Source organism: Chiloscyllium plagiosum, unplaced genomic scaffold (assembly GCF_037043375.1).
Source record: "Chiloscyllium plagiosum isolate Xiang-an unplaced genomic scaffold, Cpla_swu_hap1 HiC_scaffold_6, whole genome shotgun sequence".
NCBI classification, from domain to species: domain Eukaryota; kingdom Metazoa; phylum Chordata; class Chondrichthyes; order Orectolobiformes; family Hemiscylliidae; genus Chiloscyllium; species Chiloscyllium plagiosum.
Genome location: NW_028270144.1, coordinates 65498572 through 65524915, shown reverse-complemented (window position 1 = coordinate 65524915; position 26344 = coordinate 65498572). Strand labels below are relative to the sequence as shown.

General features: G+C 40.6%; 1 protein-coding gene across 1 annotated transcript; it reads right to left on the bottom strand.

Moving 5' to 3' along the window:
- Positions 1-12147: 12147 nt before the first annotated feature.
- On the bottom strand, positions 12148-17238 carry fam181b (family with sequence similarity 181 member B). Its single transcript, XM_043691651.2, has one exon. The coding sequence runs from the start codon at positions 16656-16658 to the stop codon at positions 15579-15581; it is 1080 nt and encodes a 359-aa protein (XP_043547586.1). The 5' UTR covers positions 16659-17238; the 3' UTR covers positions 12148-15578.
- Positions 17239-26344: the final 9106 nt, after the last annotated feature.

Genomic DNA, 26344 nt, shown 5'->3' with positions numbered 1-26344 from the left:
AAATATTACAGAGGAGGTGCTGAACGTCTTAAGATGCATAAAGGTGAATAAATCCCCAGGATCTGATTAAGAGTACCCCAGACCTTTATGGGAAGCTAGGGAAGTGATTGCTGGGCCCCTCACTGAGATTTTTATATCATCAATAGCAACGGATGAGTTGGAGACTGGAGGGTGGCTAATATGGTAACGTTATTTAATAAAGGTGGTAAGGAAAAGCCAGGGAACTATAGACCAGTGAGTCTGACGTTAATGGTAGGTTAATTGTCGGACGGGACTATGAGGGATAGGGTGTATTTGGAAAGGCAAGGGCTGATTATAGGTAGTCAAAATGGCTTTGTGCATGGGAAATTGCATCTCACCAACTTGATTGAGTTTTTTGAAGAAGTGACAAATAAGTTTGATGAGGGCAGAACAGTGGACATTGGCTATATGGACTTCAACAAGGTGTTCAAGAAGGTTCCGCGTGCAAGATTAGCTAGCAAGGTTAGATCATGTGGAATCCAGGGAGAGCTACCATTTGAATACAAAACTAACTTAAAGGTCGGAGCCAAAGGGTGGTGGTGGAGGGTTGTTTTTGAGACTGGAGGCCTGTGACCAGCAGTGTGCCACAAGATTCACTGCTAGGTCCATTGTGTTTTGTCATTTATATAAATGATTTGGATGTGAGCATAGGAGGCATGGTTAGAAATTTTGCAGATGACACCAAAATAGGTGGTGTAGCGGTCAGTGATGAAGGCTACCTCAGAGTGCAATGGGACCTTCATCAGATGGGCCGATGGACCAAGGAGTGGCAGATAGAGTTAATTTAGACAAATATGAGGCGCTGCATTTTGGAAAGGCAAATCAGGACAGGACTTATGCACTTAATGGTAAGGTCCTAGGGAGTGTTGCTAAATAAAGAGACCTTGGAGTGCAAGTTCATAGTAATTGAAAGTAGAGTCGCAGGTAGACAGGATAGTGAAGGAAGCGTTTGCTATGCTTTCCTTTATTGGTTAGAGCATTGAGAATAGGAGATGGGAGGTCATGTTGCAACTGTACGGGACATTGGTTAGGCCATTTTTGGAATGCTGCATTCAGTTTTGGTCTCCCTTCTATAAAAAAGATATTAAACTCGAAAGGGTGTGGAAATGATTTACAACAGTGTTGCTAGAGTTGGAGGCATTGAACTATAGGGAGAGGTTGAATAGGCTAGAGCTGTTTTCCCTGGAGCTTCAGAGGCTGAGGGGTGACCTTATAGAGGTTTATAAAATCATGAGGGGCATGGATGAGGTGAATAGCCAAGATTGTTTGGACTCCCCTGGGTTGGGAGTCCAAAACTAGAGGGAATAAGTTTAAGGTGAGAGGGGAAAGATATAAAAAGGACCTAAGGGGTAACTTTCTCAAGGAGAGGGTGGTGCATGTATGGAATGAGCTGCCAGAGGAAATAGTTGAGGCTGGTAAAATTACAACATTTAAAATGCCTCTGGATGGGTACATAAATAGAAAGGGTTTAGAGGGATATTGTCCAAATGCTGGCAAATGGACCTAGATTAATTTGGGGTATCTGGTCAGCTTGGACGAGTTAGACTGAAGGATCTGTTTCTGTGCTGCACAACCCTATGACTTTGTGATTCATACAACTTTGAAAGTTCTCATAGGTGCAAAGTGTTTCTGGAGTCTCAACTTGGCCCACAGTTATAACCAGCTACCCGTCATTGAATGAAACAGTATTCTGAAAAGCAATGTGGGGACTTTATGAATGCATAAACATGCCATTTGAATTTTAAGAAGCCCCCTTCACAGTTTCACAAATGCAATGGATAAAGTTTTTGGCACCCTTAGTTTCCAATCCTACCTCGTTTATCTAGATGACATACTCACCTTTGTTCAACATTCAAGGAGATCCTTGTAAAACTAGGTACAGTCTTAGACCCTCTAGGTGTGATTTAACTTGAAAGTCAAATCAGAGAAGTGCCAACTTTTCTAGAGTAAAGCATGATACCAAGGAAAGCATTGCACATGACAATGAGAAAGTCCAAGCATTGGAGGATCGGTCTTGGCCTAAGATGGGAAGGGACATCTGTGGGCTTCTTGGTCTAGCTGGTTATGACAGGAGTTTTATGCAAGGATGTGCACAGTTGGCCATCCCTCTCTATTATTTGATAAGGAGTGGGAAATGATGTTTGAGATGTGATATTTCACACAGCATCACAGGGGTTGGAAGCATGTGAAGACTCTTTTGCACCCTCAAACAGAGGATAGCTTCATACCTGTCCTTGGCTAACCAGATTCCCATTTACTTTTCATACTGGAAACTGATGCGAGTTTCATTAGCCTGTCACAGGTTCAAGGCCAGAAAAATCATCTCTCAGGTAGAGTCTCAAGCTGAACAAGAGGAATATGGGACATTGCTCCCGTATGGACTCAAGCTGTTAATTTTTAAATGGGTTATTTCCTGGACATTCATAGACATTCAAATCATTGGAAAGTTTGTAAGTGATTACACACCAGAACCCACTCGGCTACTTTCAAACATTCCTAATGACCTAATGGGCCATTGAACACATGCTGTTTCAATTCCAAATCCAGTATAGATCAGGCAAAAGAAATGCTGATGTGTTTAGTTGGAGATCAACCACAGGAGGGATCCAGCCCCTGCCTGTCTGGAAGGGACTGTGGCTGACATGCCCTTTCTCATGCCTGAAATCAAAGGCAGCAATCCCTCCCCGATGAGCTGGGACATTTGGACTAAGATTCAGCGGATCACCAAGGCATTTATGAGTGAGGTCCAAACACCACATCCAGATATGTAGAGCCTGGTGTGATTTCACCTTTGAAAACTATCTTCAAAATTTCAGTTGATCAATGTGGATATTGGTAGGTTGCACCATTATTGAAAGGCCCAACATCCACACAACCCAGTGCCAGCTGTTGAGGGAGTCCCAACAGGCACAAAAACAACTGAGGTGATAGAAAGGAGTCAGGAAGATGTAATCCTCTATCAGCCAATTCATGACAAGGGAAGAGAGGTGAAGCAACACATCCTTTCCAACAGCTTCAAGTGTCACTCTTGGTAGCAGTCCATGAACAATCAGGACACTAAATGACAGAAGATCAAGTGCCCTGCTCTCACAGTGGAGTTACTAGTCTGGGAAGCCTGCTCATATTGATGATTACCACTGAAATTGTGAGAGGTGTATTTTGACCAAGCGGCAAAGATGTATGGGATCCCTGGTAGACAAGAGACTTCTTGAAGTCCTTGCAAAGGATTTTACAGATGTCGACTCCTGTAGTAATGGGACTGACCTAACCCCCTCAAAATATATTAAGAAGATAACCTAGACCCTAACTTTTTCTTGTTTTAGGGACAAGTGCCAGGTATTTTGGATGCAATTCAATTGGTCAAACTACAAGTCTTGAAGCACAACACAGAAGACTATAAGACCATAAGACAAAGGAGTTGAAGCAAGGTCATTCGGCCCATTGAGTCCACTCCACCATTTAATCATGGCTGATGGGCATTACAATTCCACTTATCCGCACTCTCCCCATAGCCCTTATTTCCTGCGAGATCAAGAATTTATCAATCTCTGCCTTGAAGACACCCAATGTCCTGCCTCCACTATACTCCGTGGCAATAAATTCCACAGGCCCACCACTCTCTGGCTGAAGAAATGTCTCCTCATTTCCATTCTAAATTGACCCATTCTAATTTTAAGGCTGTGCCCACGGGTCCTCGTCTCCCCGCCTAATGGAAACAATTTCTCAACTTCCACCCTTTTCTAAGCCATGCATTATCTTGTAAGTTTCTATTAGATCTCTCCTCAACCTTCTAAACGCTAATGAATACAATCCCAGGATCCTCAGCCAATCATCATACGTTAGACCTAGATTGTGAGGGCGAATGGTACATGATTATGTGTTGCATCAGTAACAATGGATCCGGAACTTTTGCATTTTTCTGCTAGAATGTTTGAGGGAAGACATTAGACTTGCTGTCACACAGAAGCTGGGAGCAGAAGCTAAATGATCACCATGTTCCAAAGGAAATTAGAGGAACATTCAATGAGAAAAAAGTAAAGGACCTAGAGAAATGAAACCAACAAGGTGAAGCTGGAAGAAAAATTAATACAATAAATTAATCCAACTGCCTTTTATACTTATATCTCCAGTGGTCTGTAATTCAAAAGTGGGTGAGGAAGAGCTTCAATGAATTGGGAACAAGTGGAACTGAACAGGTTGAGGATTCAAGTGGCAAATAGCAAGTGTGATACTGTTTTCCTAAATGCAAAGAAATAAGAATGGAAAAAGGAAATTTACAAATGGTAGTAGGATCAGTAATTACAAGTGTATTATGTTTTTTATAAATGACTTCTGAAGTCATCTCCCTAATGTATAACAGCATTGAAGAAGGCAAGCAAGATGCTGTAACAAAGATTAAACACTTGAGCTATAAGAAATGAAAAAAAATCTGGAAATGCTTGTACTGCTTCTCAGAGAATGGGATGGTGAGATTTGAGAGCATTTCAAGGTTCTAAAGAACATGAATATTAAATAATTTTTACATTTATTAAATTCCCACAAATTCTTCGACATAATTTTAGGCACAATCCCAAAATCAGAAGAGGCAAAGTTAACAAAGAGTTTAAACAGAATGAATAAAAACACCTGCATTTATGTGACACCTTTCAAAACTGCAGGACTTCCCAAAGTGCTTTACAAAAGATTGATTACTTTTTCAAGGTGTGGTTACTGTTGTAACGTCGGAACTGTGACAACTAATTGTGTACAGTAAGGTACCACAAAACAGAAATAGGAAAATGACCAGATAATGTGTGTTAGTGATGTTGGTTGTGGAATAAATACCGATAGAACTTCCCTGTTCTGCATAAAAAAAACCAGTTTGCAAAATCACTGTGATTTTAACTACTTTGGTCATTGCTGGTTGCAAGGTATTGAGGTAGCCATCTTTCGCCTACTTCTTCCAAACATTGAGCCATGTATTCAGTGATTACCAGTGTTGTCCTGCCTTCTCTAAATATAGCCATTTCTATTATAGAATCCCGACAGTGGAAGCAGAACATTTGGCCCATTGAGTCCACACTAACCCTTCAAATAGCATCCCATCCAGATTCACAGACATACAACCCTGCGTTTCCCATCGCTAATCCACTTAGCCTGTACATTTACCATGGCCAATTCATCTAAACTGCATATCTTTGGACTGTGAGAGGAAACCAGATCATCCAGAGGAAATCCACGCAGACATGGGGTGAATGTGCAAACTCAACACTAGACAGTCATCCAAGGAATCAAATCTGGGTTCCTGGCATTCTGAGGCAGCAATGCTAACCACTGAGCCTCTGTGCTCCAATGGCTAGATTGTGAAGGACAGAGTATACCAGTACCTGTCAAGCATATTAAAGATAGCTTCACATCAGTCCACATACATGAATCAATGTTTGGGAACCCTCTGGTGTTCTTCATTATAAGTTTTGGTAGTTCTATTACTTGGATCAATCCTGCATTGTTCTAGTTCGGTGGGGTTGAGGAAAAGTGTTATGCACCACATATGTAAGCAACATTTCTTTCTCAGCTATCGAAACAGAAAATGCCACAGAAACTCAACAGGTCTAATAACACTTGTGGAGACCAAAACATTATTCACATTTCAAGTGGAATGTGACTCTTCCTGAAGATGGCTGGGCAAAAGATGGATTTAAGCTGTAGAAAAAAAGAGGAGCAAGTGGAACAGATGGTAAAGGTGCACCAGAGCAAAAGGCAAAGGGAGTACTAATGGGAGAAGCAAATTGTCACATTTTGGAGGAGTTATATATTGGATATGACAGTTGGAAGCATCATTAGTTGTCTCGGCAAATATGTACACATTACCTTCTGTATTCATGAATTTGTTGACTAGTCTCTAGTGCCCTGTTGACACCAGGGGAAGTGATGGCTTAATGGTATTATCACAGTACTGCTAATCCAGATTCAAAATGTGCTGTGGCAGATGATGAAATTTGAATTCAATAAAAATCTGGAATTAAGAAACTAATGATGACTATGACCTTATTACCCATTGTGCCCTTTAGGGAAGGAAATTGCCATCCTAACCTGGTCAGGCCGACACGTGACTCAAGACCCTCAACAATGTGGTTAATTGTCAAGGGATGGGCAATAAATGCTGGTCTAGCCAATGATGCCCTCATCCCATTAATGAATAAAAAAAAGTGTGTAGATGCTTTGGATGTGAGAGAAGCCAGCCACTGGTGAAAAATGCTGACTTCCCTCATATTGATCCTTATTATCAATTAGGAAGGTGATGTCTCTCTTCATTTACTTAGGTACAAGGGTCAGTGTTTGCCTAGTTCCACCTTTATGTATTCAATGATATCCAGAATATCTTCTATAATAATATCCATTTCCACCCCTAAACTAATAACATTCGTGTTCCCTCAGGACCTATCTTTTGCCCCTTCTTATTTCACATCTACATGCTGCCCACTGCCAACAAGATTCAAAATCAAGTTTCGCATGTACAGTGACATTAGACAGGTTTTCTTTGACACCCATAACATCCAACATCCAGTAATGTCAAGCTCTTTCTCTGAATTTCAGTACTGTATCAGCCAAGGTAGATCAGAGTGTCTGATCCAAATAAGCACTATTTATAGAAGTGCTATGCACATCAGACAAAAAAAAATGAATTACAATTTAAACTTAGTATGGTTAACAATCATGGATACATGATTATAAGGTAAGGCAAGCCTCGGAATGAAATATAACTGATTGTAAAATAAATTATTCATTTTAAATCTGAGACCAATAGATTTTTGTTGTCCAGGGGTATTAAAGGATATGGGGCAAAGGTTGATATATGGCATTAGGTCATAGATATGCATTCACCCCATAGCATGACAGAAAAGGTTCAAGAGGCTAACTAGCTGCCCTCTGTTTCTAGATACATGTGTTCCCAATAAGGTGGGATGTTTAAAGAAGGGACAGACACCAGTGAGGTACATGGACAGGCAAAGGTGTAATTTGGTGAGAAGAATCATACCACGACTATAGCAGTCTTGGCTCTACAAATTCCTGAGATCTTTGTATTTCCAAAACTCTGACCATTGTATATCGCCCCCTTTCTTTCCATCAGCAACATTCAGCTCTACTGGCCCTACACCATGGAATTTCTTGCATGGATTTCTCATTGCTTTGAGATCCCTCTTGGAACCTGATTCTTTAAACAAAGCTCATGCTTCCCATTCAATGTCTCTCTCTACAGCCCAATTAGCCAAAAGTGAAAATCAGTAAGTACAAATATCTTCCACACAAATTTCACTATATTAGTACCTCATCAAGAGACTCAGCATTCACATACATGGAAGATCATGATTTTATTAGGTATACATGCTAATATACAGTAAATGCAGCAGAAGAAAGATAGGGCTTGTCTATTAAAATGAAAGTGCATTTTTCACAATATGGTAAGTCATAACTTACAGCTGAACAACTGCTTCACTATTTAACGTCTTAAAATGTTTATATTGGAGTCTTATTCTTCCAGATTATAAGCTCTGCTGGGGAGATAATTAATATTGAAATTACATTTTTGTTAATTTTTCATTCCATCCCCTTTGGCACTCTTTAAATGTTCCTTTACTACTATTTGTTTTGCTTTCTATGCATGATTTATTATTGAATTAAATATTCTAACTGGCACCATCTAGATGAGACATGACTTTGCTTGTGCCCTGTTTCCATATCCCCCATAGAGGACATTTTGTTATTTTTGACACTCACAGCCATAAATCAATGTGTAAAAATCTACAAAAAGTCAGTGGACAACTATAAGTGCAATGAATAGCGAGTGCTGTTGTTAGGTGCAAATTCTGGCCCAAAGCCATAAATGCAAGTTGTGCATGCAATGCTGATCTGTTTACTGTAGTTATGCATGATAGGCTGAGATATGTAGATGATCACCTCCTGTAACATCCTGGCATTGGCAAAGAAATTAAAGACTATAATGATCTTCAGAGCCACAGGTATAGCATGTTAGTGTGGTGCAATAGACAACAGGCATCTAGAAAAGCCTGATGGTAAATAATAGCTTCCTAATACAACACTCTTCAGAGATCCAGAAAAGCGGCAGATCTGTCGATCCACTATTTTGAATTTGATCTCCTATGAGCAATGCTCTCATTCCCCAAACAACATCTTTTATTTCCATTTGTTAGGTGGAGCTTCTGTTGTTGCTGATTTGCTGAGACTGCTGTGGTTTCACGTACAGTTCCCCTTGCTCCATTAGATTGAATGTGGCTTAAAAGCCCCCATGATAAGGCGTGAGAGTTCTATTCTTTCTCATAAATAACTAATCAGGAAGTTAGAAATTCTGCTGATAAACAAAATAGCACAATGGAACATCATCCCTAATATCCTTGTAGTTGGTAAACAGGATTTGAGGAGTCAGGTGATGAGTTACTAGCCATAAAATTACCAGATTCTGATCTACTCTTACAGCCACAGAATTTATATGGCTGAACCAGTTCAGTTTCTTGTCAATGGTAACCTCCAGGATGTTGGGAAATATTGAGCAATGCTATTGACATTGAATGTCAATGTGCCGTGGTTGGATTCTGTCTCGATGGTGATAGTCATCGCTTGGCACTTATGTGGTGTGAATGTTTCTTGCCACTCATTAGCACAAGTCCAAATGACTACATCAGTATCTGAAGAGTTACCCATGGTGCTAAAATTCATCAGCCTCATCAGCAAAATCCCTAATCTAATCTTAAAATGGAGGAAGGTCATTTAGAAAGCAGTTGAAGATGGTTGGAATTAGGACACTATCTGAGGAACTCCAAATGATGCCCCATGATGATTAACCACCAACAATCATGCCATCTTCTTTGTGCTCTGTATGATTCCAACCTGCAAGACTTTTGTTCTGAATACCATTTACTCCACGCCAAGGTTCCTTCATATCATACTCAGTCAAATCTTCCTTGATGTCAAGGCCTATCACTTTCCCTTCCCTTCTAGAGTGTAACCCCTTTCTTTTCAGCTCTTTTGGACCAAAGTCATAGTGAGACCAGGAGCTGACTAGGTCTGGCAGGACCCAAACTGTACATCAATGAGCAGGTTAATGTTGAGTAAATGCTGCTTCATTGCACTGTTAATAACAACTTCCAGCATATTGCTGAGAGTAGAGTGACAGGGTGGTAATTGGCTGCGGTGAATTGGTCCTTTTCTTTTGGACAGGACATACCTGGACAATTTTTCACATTGCAGGGTAGATGCCAGAGTTGTAACTGTGCTGCAACAGATTGGCTAGAGTTTCATATAGTTCTGGAAGACTAAGGAAGACAAATCTTCAGTTAGATCTTCAGTTAGAATACCGTTAGATCCCATAGCCTTTGTACTTTTTTGTGTTTTCAGCTATTACTTGATACTATATAGACTAAATCAAATTAACTGTAGACTGGCCTCTGTGATGTTAGGGACCTCTGGAAGAGGCCAATATTGATCATCCACTTAACACTTCTAGCTGAAGATTATTGCAATTTTTCAGCATTATTTTCTGCACTGATGTGCTGAGCACCCCATGATGAGAAGGGGGATATTCACAGAGACCGCTGTTCCAGTGATTTGTTTAGTTGTCCAGCATCATCAAGCTTTTTATTGTGGTAAAGTTTCACTCCGTCTATCACTTGCTGATCCTGCTTTTGACTTACAAATAATCCTCTGTTGTAGCTTCACTTTTAATGCTGCCTGATTGTCCTCCTGCCATTCCTTCCTGCACTCTTCACTGAACTAGATTGAACCCTTGAATGGGTGGGTAATGATAGAGTAGGAGATATGCTATGCTATGACATAACAGATTGTAGGGTAATATATCCTTTGACAACTAGGAACCATTGGCAAATTTCTGCCATTCTGTTTATAAGAGGAGAGATGAGCTATTCCTGATTTGAGTGAATGACAGAAAGCCCAGGAAAATTGTACTGTAAACCTACTGAAGCAGATTTAACAGCATCTACTCCCCATTTGCTTCAGTTGCTGTGGTTTAAGATTCTTCAGTCTATGAAACTCTCCTGACATATTAACATGGATTGCCAACAGTGTTGTCTGACCTATCACTGAAACTCTCATTTTTCTGGAATCAGCCAAGTTTCAAATTTTGTGGCACAATCCCAGTGTTATTATTGTTCATGTTTGAAGAATAGTTGTTGCTGTCAGACAAGAATGATGATAAATGCAGTCAGAGTGCTTCCAAAATTTTTGTTCATTGCTAGGTTTATCGAAGTGCCACCACTACTAATGTACACCTATCCATTCATTTCCCAACCCATTCCATAATTTTCAGCCTTTGGTTTTGAGATGTTGTGGCACCTGTACAAGCACTGTACAGCGGTATTCCAAATGCCACATTTACCAAGGCATTAAAATTGTTAGTATACAACAGACAAAAGTGATGGGCCAAAAGATCATAAGAAAAGGATTTAGAATTAAGATCATGGCAGATCTGAATGCGATTTTCACTCCATTTTTCTGCTTTCCTCATCAATCAAAAAACTATCTAAGCCAGTCTTAAATGTATTCAATGCCCGAGCATCCTCTGCTTTCTGGGCTTATGAATTTGAAAGTCTAATAACCTTCTGAGAGAAGAAATGCCTGTTCATTATATGACTTAAATGGAAGCTCCCATATTTTAAAACTGTATCCATTAGTTTTAAAAAGAGGAAACATCCTCCCACTTTGCTAATGCCCCCCTCACCCCCATGCATTTCAAGAAGATGGCTTTCCATGTATCAACTAACTAACTAACCTGCTCAAATATACCTTGCAAGACAATCCGATGAATCAGCTAAATGATAGATTCTTACTAAGCCCGGTACAATTATATCAGAACTTCGCATCTTTTATAGTCCATCCCAGTTGCATTTTAGACTAGTGTTCTATTTGCCTTCTATTTGCCTATTGTTCCTGTATTCCGGTGATTTGTATATAACAACATACAGTTCGCTCTCTACCACAGATTTTTGCAATCTCTCTCCGCTTAAGTAATATTCTACTTTTCTAGCCAAAGTGAACAAGCTACATTTTTTTTCCATAGTATGCTCATCTGCCTAATGTTTGCCCACTCATTCACCTTATATATATATATTCTTTTTATGGCTTCTTCCGAACTTGATTTCCAAATTATATCGGTTAATTTGCAAATCTAGCAATTACACACTCAGTCCCTTCGTCCAAGTATTTAACACGGATTTTAAACAGTTGAGGCTCTACCAGTGATCCCCGAGCCACTCTACTAGCTATAGATTGGCAAGCCAAAAATGATAATTTAACAGGCTGTGTTTCATGTGAACTAACTAATCATCTATGCAAATTAATAGCTACTCAAGCACAATGAGCTCTTCTTTGGCAGAAATTATTTATGTGCCACCTTATTTAAAAACTGTTGGAAATCCAGATACATCATGTCTCCTAGTTCTACATTATCTGCCCTGCTTGTTACTTCTTCAAAGAATGCCTATAAATTAGTCAAACACTGGTTCCCACGAAGGATAGACGATATTACTCAGGAGCTCTTTGTTCATATCCCTACATCTGGACAAGAATTTTGAATTGAAAATTGAATACCTAAAATATTGATTGTGAAACTGATGTACATTTGTTGGATGCGCTTTCTGCACTAAAATTAGAAAATAAACTATAGAAATACTTTGAAGGTTCCTTCCTGGAGCCACAAAGGGAAAAATAATGGTTTGGGACATCTGGATGCAGAGTAACAATGAGAAATGAAAGGAATAAAAGTAATTAACTAAAATTACCTCCTACTTTTATTATTTCCCAGTTTATGGATAAAAGTGGAGCCAGCTTATACTTGAATCACATCCTCTCTCTTGAGTTTCACTTTTGGTTGATTTCCTTCCAGGTGATACAAATTCTCTAAACACTTAAGTCACAAAACACAGATGAATTCCTAACAGCTTTTTCTGCCCTGTGCTAGCACATAACATCTAAATGTTAACTTTGCCTTCAAATCTCCCACACTATATTCCAGACACTTTTTGCTGATTTGAAATGGAAGTATGCCCAGGCAGGTTGTCAGAGGAAAAAGGGCTTTAAAATCATAGTGGGGGGGGGGGGGGGGGGGAAGGGGCAGGTGAATGAAAGGTAATTTAAATATCCTATGGGGATGGAGGAACAAAGTATGAGTTGATCAAAATGCACTAAATGCAATTACACTGAAAACTGAAATGTATTTTAGTATTGCGGTGACATGAAGGTGTGAACTCTAATTGAATTTTAACTGGGAGAAATAAAAATTAAGGATCAAGGTTATGGCAGTTTCTTGCAAAATTGATGTGCAAATATGTTAGTTTGTTCTCCAAAAATAATAAAGCTATAGTGAAGGTAATGATGAATGCATAGATGAAGTTACTGTTGTTAACATCAGAGTCATGATTTTCCAATGGAATTTGAGATTCATCAAGTCATGACTTGTCCCAAGCACAAGCATTCAAAGGAAGAACAGCTTTTTTTTAGGTATCAACAAGAGGCAATTATTAATTGGAAAGCTAAATCTCAAACCGTTTCTATTTAGATACTCATTCAAGCTGGGTCTCACTTTTCCTTACATTTTAATAATTTCTGTATGCCTGCTGTTAATCTTTTTGGCACTGATGGAAAATTATTTTCTAGACCAGAATCTCATTAAAACTTAACTTCAATCTAATTCATGAGCTTTGTTCCAAAATAATTTTGGCAGAGTTGCACTTAAAAGCAATCCTGAACATTCTGCTATTGGCAGGTGTTATTTTGGTTAAGATTTCCAGTGTTTTAAAACTCCCATACGGTCTTAAAAATAATTTGGTGTTTGTTTATAAACGTAAGAACTCAAAGCTGCGTTTCCAAAAATGAAGTTCAACTTTCTTTTTTACAAAACTGCTGAGATGAAACTAAAACAAAAATAGTGTAGTAATGGGGGCATGGTTTTGGTATGCAAGATGGGGATGCTTCTCTTTGCTGTAACAACTGCATTGTCTGGGAAAATGCCAGTTTTTCACTGCCTCCTTGCAATTAATTTAATTTGTATTACGTGGGAATTTAATGTCATTCATTCACCATATGCCACATTGCCTGGTAAACATTTTATTCCCTTCATAAATCTTCTTTTTTCAGAATGCTGCAATATTAAACTTAGATAGCAATATTCAGCAGTATTTGAAAAACTATATAACTTTGGAAGCAACCACACCAAGGAAAGTACTGACTTTACAGAGGGCAATGGAAGATGTTTTGTAGCAAGCTTTAGACAGAACATTGGGGATTTGTTCAGAATGTGTCAGCAGTTTGGATACTAATGGTGGTGAATAATGTGGATTTCTCATGAAAAGCCTAACTTAAGTAAATGAACATTCCTAGGGAAAACAAAAAATCCTCAAGTATAATTCAATGATCAAAACCATTCTTTAGAAAGTACAAAATGAAACTGTTAAATAAGTTTTAACAGGACTTGTCATTTTTCAAGGTGATGCCAATCAGCCATTGATACATTTTGGATTTCACAATTTAATTGATGAAGTTTTAAAATATGACAAAGGAGAAAATTAGCAAAAGAATGAAGATATGTACCATGTTTTAAAGTCAGTAATGTTCTGCAACATCTTGCTAAGACTATTTGCTGGAAAAGTGAGACATCCAAGAAACCAAATTCATGTTCCTTTCCATTAAACAAAACAAAAATCCAATCATTGATGTTAAGCCAAATAGGGATTTAACTTAATTTTTTTTCAGTCTAACTCCTTTCCAGTATCATAAATAAACAAAGTTTTATGATGCTTAAAATTATCTTTCAAAATTTCGTATTTGGCCTCAAATGGGATTGTAGGTTATTTTATGGACACATATGGTGAAATTTCAATAATTAGTCTTTACTTGTAATTTTGTTTGTTGTTTTGGTTAAGCTGGATGCTTTCTGGTGAAGACATATGACTTATGCAGAAAACCAGCTTTGTTAGTGGGCAACGCCTACATAACTTTACAAAGTCTCCAACACAGTTCAGGGTCATTGATAAATCTTTGTGGGACAATGTAAAGGCATGAGTTCCGTTTTCTTCCCCCTCCCTTCTCCCCCAGAGATAAACATGTAAATGCATTGTTTTGTTATATAGTGAGGGTCACACCATAAAAAGGAAAGATCATATTAGAAACGAAAATATTGAAGAAGCTGCATTTGGACAATCTGATTGGCGAATATTACTTAACCAAAAGTTGTTTGTTGGATAATACAGCGCAGTGCCTGGGAAACGTAGGGAATTATCTTTTCACCACCACGTTTGTCATTTCCTCGAATTTTTTTCTGACTTTTCTCCACATCCCCCGCCACCTCCACCACTCGGGAAAAGAAAACAAACTTCAAACTAGACCAGATGGTTTCCGAAAATAAAGACCAGCTTTATTTTGTCTGTTGACCTTTCACTCGAGACGTAGCTGGAATTAGTATCTTTCGCGCGAAGTAACACAGATCAGGGGGTTTCTAAAAAGACAGGACACTAAGACCAAATCACAGCAGGTACTAGGAGAAGATGAATATCCTGGTGAACAATTCTTGACAGAGTTGTTTGTCTCTTTGGGGACTGAACAAAGATAACATCGGCAAACTAATATTGTGGTCAGCAGGGTGCCAGGAATTTAGATTTATAAAATGGAAACCGAGACATAGACAAACAAAATATTGACGGTTAATGCGGATGTTTGACATTAACAGAGTGGGCCTTCCATAACTATACAAAACAAATTCTAAAAACGTTTATTTATTCCAAAACCAAATGCAATTATGGTTCAATGTTAACTGTGTCGCATTTCCTTAGTACCCATTAATCTAACGCAGCAGGTTGGGTTTAGCTACCCGATGTTTTGGTGTACACGTTCAAATTTATATCGTTTTAAACAGATTTTTTGACTACAATATACCTTATTATTATGTTTGTGTACTGGCAGTGCGGGACTTGTCGTCCGTTGTCACGTACAGAACTGTTCGCTGAATCAATACAGACTTAGTCAAATCTTTCAATCCACAAAGTGCAATTGCATCTAAACACCGTTTGAAAGACAACAACGCCAAACTTGAAGTAAAAGATTATTTTTCTTTTCGACTTTCATGCAACATTGGAAGTTGGAAGGACCCGTTTTGCAATTCAGCACAAGCTTCATACCCCATTACAGCACGCCTGCTCACATTTTACACGATTTCGTGATCTAAACTAACACGGAATAATAACCAGCCATTATGTTTGCCCTAAAAAATGTTAGCAACCAGGATACTCGCTATGAGCTGGTCCCCTCGTGTAAAACACTGTGGAAAAGTGTCATCTTCTTCGCGACGGAGTTGAAGGCACCGTGCCTTAATTCTAAAGTTAGGTATAGCTCGAGTGAATGCACATTGCGGATTCGTATTGGAAAGTACAAAAAAAAAGGGCCTTTTACCGATCTCCCTTTCTGAACAATTCACCTGTAATACTGGTCAAATACAACGGAGCCCAGTTCAAGAGACTTTGCGTGGTGAAGTAGTGACTGGAAAACGGGGATGATTAAAGACTCGGGAAGTTTTGTCTGCTGCAGTTATATCCCGGGCTGTATTCGTAGGGGACCTGCGGGAGTGAACATTCCGGGAAAAACTGCGGGAAGCTGACTAGACTGACTGGGGGCTCCTCCATGGGTGAAGAGTTTACGGCTTGGTTGTTGGGATATAACGGTGTCTGTACGGGCAGTGTCCGAGCCCCTTCGCTAACGGCGAGGTTGCAGCCGCCTGTGGGGCTCTTCTTGGCGGCGCTGCAGGGGAGCCAGGGCTCCGGGAAGTGGGCCAAGCTGCCGCCCAGGGAGCCCAGGCCGCGGTATGAATCGTACGAGGCGAGCTCGCAGTTGCCTTCCTGCTGGATCCGCAGAGCCGAGCCCAGGAAGGGCTCCTGCCCGGAGATCATGTTGCTGTAATCCGGCCCGAGCAGCTCGAAGAACTCGGCGGCCTCGGGGTTGCCCCTCTCCAGGTCCTTGAGGGACATCCCGGAGGTCGAGGTGATCTTCACGTTGGCCGGCTCGGTGAAGAAAGACGGCGGCAAGTTGCGGTTCCTCAGCGGGATCTTCCTGCTGCTCCCGGCGGCTGCAGCCGCCACCAGGGCCCGGTCACCCGCCGCCGATCGCCGGAGATCCCGGACCGAGTCAAACAGCGCCGCCAGGGACTTGCTTTGGAGGCTTGACTGGGAGGCGTCCTTCTTGGGCGGCGGCTTGCACTGGAAATGGCCGGTACCGCCGCCGCCGCTGGAGGAGGAGGACAGAGGCACTTGTCTCTTACTACCCGCCTCCTGGCCGCCTCCTGAACTGCTACTGCCGCCGGAGATCATCCCGGTGCACCTCTTAATCTGCTTCTGCAAATACTTTCTGTGGTTGACTTTCCGCTTGGATTTGACCGGCTTGTCTAAAGCCAGCTTGATGTTGCTCGAGGCTGAGTCGATGAAGTTGAGGAGGGCGCTGGTGGTTTCCTTCAATTCCCCGGAGCTGCCCACCTCTCCCAGCAGCGCCCCGCTGTAAGCACTCTCCACCTCGTACTCCACCGAGGAACCGGGGAAGCAGAAATGGATGAAGTGAGGATTCATGATGGCAGCCTGCACAGCCATCTCCCGCGTCCTTTGCCTCCCGGTGTTAGCAGTGGCTCAGTGCTAGGTTTTCCAGCTCATCCTCCAGGAACCCGCTTCGGGAAGTGCTCCAACGTGAGCATGCACCGGCTCTCACTTCAGCCCAAGGCCCCGAGGACGGCAAAAGCACGAGCAAATCCTTGGGAAACCGCCGCGCTCTCTCCAGCCTCAATCCAGCCCGCTGTTCACTCCCTTAAAGATTGTTCCAAAGAAACTGGGCAATACATCATCGCATGGTCTCAGCCGTCCCCGCCCCAACCCTGTGAACAGTGTTTTAATGAATGTGCTTCGCTATAGGCTCCGGCTGCAAAGAATATCCGTTTCCCGTCACTCGAATCAGTGAGTCAAAAGCGACTCAGATCCTATTATAGAGCTGTGAATTCATTAAATCGGACAGCTTAAGGAGGTTGGACACGGTTTGAAGAAGCACTTCATTACTGCAGTATAAAGTTCAGCACCACCAAACTTCAGCCTCGGTAGCAGAGAAAATTAAGCGGCTCGAGTCAAAATAGATTGGCTTTATATGTAAAATATTAATTTTGGACGTCCCCGTATTCTAAATTACTCTTCAATGCTTGGGTGTGATAGAGTGGGGGGGGGGGGGGTGGGGGGTGCTTGTTGACAATTTATGAAGATTTCAGTATTCTCTCAGTCTGTCTTGAATCACTCCCCCTCTCTGCACTTTCTCGGAATTGCCTTGTAAATTCTCCCAAAATTCTTCCTGAAGAAGGGCCTGTGCCCGAAACGTCGAATCTCCTGTTCCCTGGATGCTGCCTGACCTGCTGTGCTGTTCCAGCAATAAAGTTTCAACTTTGATCTCCAGCATCTGCAGACCTCACTTTCTCCTCGAAGAATTCTCCCAAAATACAATATTAGGGTGTGTTCAGTTCTAAACAAACTTATAAAATCACACCGCACCTCTGATGCAATTGAAAGCAATTTCTATTCACTAAAAGTATCGTGAAGGTGACAAATGCGTCCTAATAATTGTTAACAAATAATTATTGGAAGCCAGTTACTAATATGTCAAAAAAAAGGGAACTGGTAAAGTACATTTAAAATAACCTCCTCTTGCATTTGGTAGACATTGCAACGTTCAGGAGAATAGTATTTATTATTGTCAAGACAACTTTAAATAAATTTCAGGCAACAGTATTCGGGGAATGAGAACATCCGATTCCAAGTTTATCAGAAAGGTGTGGGCAATACTCAAGACCGTGTCAAGTGTTAGCCTCCTGCACGCTGTTACCTTCAGCAGGTGCCACTGTGTTGCAGATTGGAAGTCTGCATACCTGCTATTTCTTAAGAGTCGATTCCTTAGCCGCAGGCTCAAAATACACATTCCCATATCAGTGGGAATTTTTCCCAGCTTGACAAGTATTATGGTTAGCCTTTGACGTACAACCGTAAGGGTCTAAATAGAGTCTATTCTTCCCTCGTCTGAAAGGACGCTTTGTGCCAAGGATTCATTAAAACTCACCACACAGCTTCGTAAATGGTGCTAAATAATGAACAGTCGATTTAACTGAAAAAGCTTCTGGAGCTATTAAATTAAAGGAAATGTCCAGTTCGAGCTCAATCTGCCAGAAAGAAATTTGACCTTAAACGTTTTATTTTTTCACTTAATTTTCAATTTATACAAAATACTGGAAAACGCTGGATTTGAATACCATGTGCATGGTGTTAAAGTGCGGTTGCTGTCATTTTTAATGCTCATTTTCTGTTGTGTGCTGGGCGAAATCCTGTAAATGTGATCTAATCGCCCGACGGCTATGGCATGCCCAGTGGACACTCTCCTTCGGGTGATAACATTATGTAAACAGCTCTAGTTCGGAGAAAGCAGCGATTTGTTTTTCCAAAGAGTCTGGGTATCCTTGCCAGGACATGGCAAGGTGATGTACTGAATCATTCACTGTGGAAAAAGTGGAGCATTTAATGGAAAACTGCAACCAGCATAAACTTCCTTTCTTATGTAAATAATAGCGAGAAAAAGGACAGTGAAACTGATAGCACTGATCTAATTATCTCAGCCCAATACAGCGAAGCTACTGAAAGAGCCTCATAGAAAGGCTGACCTTCCAACACAAAAACCGCGAGAGAAAACAATTAGAACCTTAGCAACAGTATAAAACGCGCTTCTTTTCAGTACAAAGAACGATTTTATGAGCAATTTTTGGGATCCCGTTTACATTGAGGATTTTCTTTAGAGTATGTTATTTGTGACAAGGTTGGCTAAAATATAACCATCGGTTTAACATCGATCAATATACAATATTAATTTAAACTAAACGCGAACGTTGAACATAATCGATATGTGTAGGTATGGATTATCAGGGCTTTTTTCAGTAATAAATAAATATTGTTTCAGAGAAACTGCTGGGAGTACCAATCGAGAGTTTAGCCTATGTTTCGAATATTTATTTAACCGCAGTGTAAATAAATTCTTTCTTTATTTTGTTGACTATGTCAAACACGTCCTTGCCACTTTCTGGTGTCTTAGTGGTTTCCCATCAATTTGGTCCAGTGAAAATGACATCATCAGAGAAATAGCTGACATTTTGGCTGTTTTTAAATTCAAAGTTACACTCTCTATTGTTTTGGTGGGCCAGAGGTGGCTGACACTTATAGACAACTGCCAAATGCTACAGGAGGCTTGAAGTTTTCCAATTCAGAAAAATGCGCTATTAAGCGACCAGCGACATCATTTAAGGACATAGGCATCCTTTATAGTTACCCGCAGGTACAAAGTTTAAACCACCTCCTCTTTTATCAGTATCAATTGTTATCAATTCGAACCACCCCTCCCAGCCACGCACATTTTATTAAGCAAACCAAGTATTTCAGGTTATAGTATGCAGCCCTGGTCATCTGCCCCCTCTGTGACAGTTTTACATTGGTTAATATTAAAATGTTTAGGACATAACTGATTCTGAAAGATTTCTATTAATAAGGGAATCGACTTTTCAAAAACATTGATTTAAGTTATTGTATAAAACAGTCAACCACATAAAATTATGATCGGATTGTTAAAAGTTTCTTTAACCAATTTGAATGACCTTTGGTGCTAATTGATATTTTTAGGGAAAATCATTGTGCAGAAATTCAGATTGCGATTGTTGATGAACTAAAGCTTTCAGAATTCCAGAAAACATGTAGAACAAAAATGTTGCTTTACTGGACAGCTGACATACTGAACAGCTGACATGGCCAAGTACGTGAGCTTTGGTTAAGAAGGAGAGCAAACAGCATATCTGATATGTTTAAAGAAAAAGTGTGAAAAAGTCAATCTAAAATAGGAAATAGAGAGAAGTTCATTATATCAATGATCAATTGTAATTACATTTTGAATCTACATCAGGATACTTCATTGATCTTAACGACTACACAGGGTTTATGGTGTGCCTTGAGAAAGAGTAAAATACTTAGTTGGATTTGTAAACCTTCAGCTCAACACTACACATAGACTTCTTTTAAAAAAGCTCAAAATTACACGGGTCAGGCAGGGATCACGACCGTAAAAGTGTACAAAATTTGCATGAGTGAAGAGGGTGAAAACACTATTTCGGACCAATGTTTCATGCCCGTGAGCTTAATTTTATACCCAGACCCCCAGACAAGGTTTCCCAATTTATTACAGTTCCAAACGGGATACCCCCAAATAATTAAGCCCGCGGATGAGGCGGGGTAATTATTTCTCCTTCCTTCACCACTCAGTTGGTCACAATGGGGTTAATATAAAAATGGATCCTTTCCCTTGGATAACTTTCTTAGATATCCAAATTAGCTTACAATTTAAATTTACTATTTAACCAGACTTCCTTGAAGTCACAAAAATGAGTTTATTAATTACTAAATGCAAGAAGACATACGAACATAAAACACTAAATGCAGAATAGAAATAACAGGTGATTCCAAAGTGATCTCGGTAAAAAGAAATATTATGCTGATCAGTCTCGGAATTGTGAAGAGCAGATAGTTGAGTATTGTGGCTGTTGCAGTGGAGATTGTAGGTAGAATTGACATTGATAGTTGAATATGATCCTTAGTTTTGCAGATTTGTTTCAGATTCAGTGGTATTGATTCCTTTTGATGGGGAATGAATTCCAGCATTCAGGGTGAGGAGAGAGTGCGTAGTTTTCTTGTCCTGTTTCCTTTTGTCTGATTGTTACCTAGTTGACTTCCAGCAGTCCAGAGTGCGATAGTTCTTTGACGTTGTTACGAGGTAGCTAAAGGATATTCCTTTGACTGTGACCTTCACGGCACAATAACACTCAACCTAGGCTGATACACATGAGAACTTTCAGCACCACTGGCACATTCCAACTGAGTTGGAACTTTTTTTTCTCAACTTCCTGTGAATTCTTGGAAAAGAAATACATAAACACTTCTGCGGTTTGGGACATAGTCCCTGGGAAAATGACTTGTTAATGAGCAAGGGGCTGTGAGTTCCATTTTTGCAGTAACAAGAGATCACAGTCCAGTCGGTTTTGATGTGCATCGCCTCCCTTCCCCCTCCACCCCCCAATTCTGGCGTGTCCTCCCCACCCAACCTCTGAAGGGTTGATGTATGAAGCCCCTTTCACATCAACAGGTGAGACATTTTGTGGGTTTCTTTCTCTCACTCTTTCTTCACACAGCCACTTAATGTACATCCGCAGCCCACTTTTGGCTGCATCAACCCTTTTTCGCGAGACATATGTTGGGATTTTAAGTACTTTGGTGTACCGATCCATGATCCATGACATTATCGGAAACTCCAATACAGTATATCTGGGCGCGACAGCGATGATAGTGGTCTCAGATTCCCTTCACACGTGACAGTAAATAAATCAAATAAATAAATCAAATCAAATATGCCGATCCAGTAACTTTATGATTTTAACAAAAAATTGAAGTGAAATTGGGGAGCAATCTCAGCACCACTTGTCAAATGCGGTTGTGGTGGCTACCCATAACTTAATGTCCTGAAACGCCAGTAATAAAATGAATATCAGAATTGTGATTTTCTGTTTATGAAATCTTCCTGGTCAATTTATTATTTGTGATTGGGTGCTTGAGTATTCCCAGACGATAGATAAAACAGAGGCATGGTGCTCAAGCCAATACTCCCTCCAATGTTCCAAAAGTAAATGCCTAAAAATTAACACAGTCCTTGCAGAAGTAATTCTGAAACACACGGGTTACCTGCTATAGTACTGTTCGTGAAACCAGAGTGCTGGCAACAACTCCTCTAGAAACACAACAGAGTACAGACAACATCCTTCATGGAATTCACCAGGGTGCCAATCACCAAAACCTACTGATGAAATATGGTGATCAATGGCACTTCACAACATGTGTGTGGCCTTATAGAGTTTTATAAGATCACGAGGAGCATGGACAAGGTGAATAGTCAAGGTCTTCTCTCCAGGTTAGGGGAGTCCAAAACTAGAGGGCACAGATTTAAGGTGAGAGGGGAAAGATTTAAAAAGGAGATAAGGAACAACTTTTTCATGCTGAGGATGATGCATGTACAGGATGAGCTGCCAGAGGAAGTTGTGGAAACTGGTACAATTAGAACATTTAAAAGGCATCTGGATGCATATATGAATAGGAAGGGTTTAGAGGGATGTGAGCCAAATGTTGGCAAATTGGATTAGATTAATCTAGGATACCTGGTCAGCATGGATGAGTTGATTTGAAGGCTCTGCTTCCATGCTGTTCATCCCAACTCTCTGTCTCCAGCAGTCCATTTGTCAAGAAATTATGTTGCAGTTATCAAACTTTGAATGTGTTTTGACAGCTGCAACCAAGTCTACAAGCAAGATGCAATAGGGTAGTTAAGTTTGTACAATGTTTCCACAACTAATACATTTATTTCTTTCTTCAGGTTTGTGGGGCTTATTCACTGAATCATGAGTTGCATTTCTGATTCTAACCATAAGGTCATAGGAAAGTTACAGCACAGAGAAAGAGACCATTCAGTGCATCATGCCTATGTCAGCTGGATAAATTAGCTATCCATTGTCATCCCACTTGCCACTTGGTTCATACCCTTAAAAGTTACAGCACTTCAGATGCAGGTTTCTTTTAAATGAGTTGAGGGTTTCTGCCTCAACTGCCAAATTGGGCAGCAATCCAGACACTCACTGCCCTCTAGGTAAGAAAAGTTTCTCATGCATCCTCTAATCTTTCTACTAATAACCTTAAATCCTACCATTTAGTAATTGACCTCTGTGCCTGGGGAACTGGGTCCCTGTACATTCTATCCAAGTCCCCCATCAGTTTGTAATCCTCAATTAGGTCACACTTCATGTTCCTCTGTTCTAAAGGAAACAACATTTGCCTGCATAGGCTCTTGATTAGTAAAGGGATCAAGATTTACAGGAGAAGGCAGGAGAATGGGGTGGAAAAAAATATTAGCCATGATCAAATGGTGACGCAGACTCACTTGGCCAAATGGCCCAATTCTGCTCCTATGTCTTGCAGTCTTATGGCTTATCCAAACTTTCCACATATTTGCCATTTTCAAGCCGTGACAACATTCTTGTAAATCTCCTCTATACTTACTCTAACACAGTTATGTCCTTCGTATAATGTGGCAACCAGACTATACGGAAGCCTTGCTTATTGATATTAGTGGGAAAGACTTCCATTCCCTAAAAGTGATAAATCCAGCTTCCTGCACATTAAATCATAATATGCCGTGTGTCTTTCAGATGTTTCTGTATTTTGTCAGTCCACTGACTTAGTTCTAACAACAAATGGAATGGATAGGGTTGTAGTTAGATTCAAAAGTATATCCACAGCACATATTGCCTCTTTATAGGACTACCATTGCCACATTCATAATGCACATACACAGAAAAACTAAAGATTGAGTAAGTAGGTAGGCTACTTTGTCTAAATGATGTCAAGCTTCTTACTGTTGAAGCTGCATCCATCTGGGCAATGGACAGAATTCCAACAAGTTGCTGGCTTGTGTCATGTAGATGGTGAACCTGCATTGGAGAGACATGGGCTGAATGGCCTACTTATGCTTTTATATCTTAGGGTCTGAACATTCTATTTGCCTTCTTATTTAAGCTTAATTATAACCCTTTGTGAAGCCATGCTGACTCTGTCTGATTTTATTTTCGATTAGATTCACTACAGTTTGGAAATAGGCCCTTCGGCCCAACAGGTCCACACTGACCTTCTGAAGAGTAAGACCCATTTCCCTCTGACTAATGCATCTAACATTATGGGCAATTTAGCATGGCCAATTCACCTGATCTGCACATCTTTGGACAGTGGGAAGAAACCGGAGCACCCAAAGGAAACACACGTAGACACGGGGAGAACGTGCAAACTCCACACAGTCAGTCACCTGAGACTGAAATCAAACCCAGGTCCCTGGCGCTATGAGGTAGCAGTGCCAACCACTGAGACATCCTTTATAATAGTACCTTTTTTTTGTCTTCTTCCCCCTTGATATGAATGCCATTCAATAGGTAACAAAGACTAATAACAAAAACATTCAAAATAGATTTAAATGTACATGCTCCAATTGTTTAACCAATGGTTGAATAGATCCATGGCAACAGGAGTGATCACAGCTTCTGTGTTTGGATCTATTGGGGAAGATTCCAATGAGCCAATGTGGGCAACATCAAAACAAAGCAGCTCTTCAAAATGTGATCATTCAGCAGTTGCTACACATACAAATAAGATTTGAACAGACCCCTCCAAATATTGATACATGGAGGTCCCCAAAGAGGAAGCTTGGTTCAGACATATGTTGCTCAACACTTTTGATTCACATGCAGTAGCAGATTGTGTATGTGGCAGTAATAACAAGCACTTCTTTCTCCCAAGTCTGACCTTACAGTGTCCAGAAAAGGCAGCATTACATAAAAAACAATGATGTAGACACCTTGTATGGCCCAAGGTGTGAAGTGAGTAGCTCCTAAACATTGCACAGGCTTTGGGGCCCTTGAAGGTGATTGCTAGTTTGGCAACTTTGCTAAGGTCAATTTTTCTAGACTGCAAGACAATGCTTGTGTCAGACAGTCATTACTAGAATTGAAAGTAAAAATAAACGATGTGGTCAAGAGTGCTTGTGGCCAAGACTTTTAGTTGGCACTGTAGCACAATGTGTGAGGTCCATGTCCAGTATTATGTGATAACAAATGTTTTTTGCCAGTATTGTGTAGGCGTATGTTTAATGCTATTGTACTTTGAAAGGCTTCACATCATATAAAAGTGAACCCCTGCTCTCAGAGGGAAAAAAATTACTCTGCATACTCCAGCATTTCAATTTCCAGTGCGCATTTGTGATTTGGAACAGGATGGAAGTCAACACCAGTCATGGTTTACTGTGTGTTGCAGGCTCAGACTCTCAAACCCATGCAATGCCTGCAACATTTATATTCCTTTCTTTCTCACCCCCCCACACAACCCCATCAATTCGATCTTCCCCACATTCCTAACCATACCATTTTATCAACTTCAATATCTCCCCACTTAAACCCTTGGAACCTAGGTACACAGCTTAGTCAGGCCAAACATAGTCAAGCAGTATCCCACCATCCAAGTAAGGGTGTGATGATCATCAATGAGCCCTCTGTTGTACCCCTTGGCCTCCCATGTTCTATTGTCTCCTACCCTTACAGGTTATGTTGCAGCCCTTTCACAATTATTATCCCCTTTGTATCTCAGCAGGCTGCCTCCAATCCCCACGATTGATTTCCACAGCAACCCCACCACAACAATGACCCCTGACTACACCTCTTTGACTTTCAGTGAAACAACCCTTAGGCTGATCTCGGACCATCCCATCCAAATAGTTTGGAGACAATGCCCTGACTGATAAGTGGCCTGATCCCTCATTAATATCTGTGCAGCTCCCCAACTGAATTACCATGAATCCCTGGACTGGTTGAACTGGACCTGCAGGTCTAACTGTGGTGCACTTTCTACAGAGTGTAGAGGTATGAGCCCCCTACCCCAAACATCTAGCTGACTGTGTCCAAGCCCCTAATCAAGTGCAAAAAGGCCAAGCAGAGATGCTGTGTGCATCAAAGTAGGTGGAAAGTGAGTGAGAGCTAAGAGAGCAAGCGAGAAACCTTATGATGTACCCTTGTCTAATCCATGAGGTTCATACTTGACCCTGTACACAAAGTGGCCTTGCAGCAGTATTACGATGAAAAGTGGCAGTGCACTCCAATGTGCATTGAAGTGGAAAACTATAATTTAAATCTATCAGAATTGTGCCATGGTGAGGTGGCGAGACTGGAATGTGTCCAATACCAACCAACATGGTTGGATGTGCTGGCAGTCACTACCCATAGACCATAATCTAAAATGTTGGGGACTGCTACCAATATGGAGGTTTAGAGGAGCAAATGGTGAGTTGGAGTTGCCAGGTACATGTCCTGACTTTCATGTTGGGAATTGTTGTTGTCTAGTTTCTATCTAGAGCATGAGAGGATAGAAAACTGCATGCCAATGAGACACATTAGGCACAAATAGTTCCAGATAGGTCTCTTTCCACTCAAGGATGAAAGTCTTGTCTTGCTATAAAATCATGATGGCAGAATCACTTTGTTTTGCAATCGAAAGTTTCATCATTCCATATTTACCATATTGTTCTGAAGTGATTCACACATGTCCATTTTGTTCAGGTATTGGAAAAATTAATTCCAAAG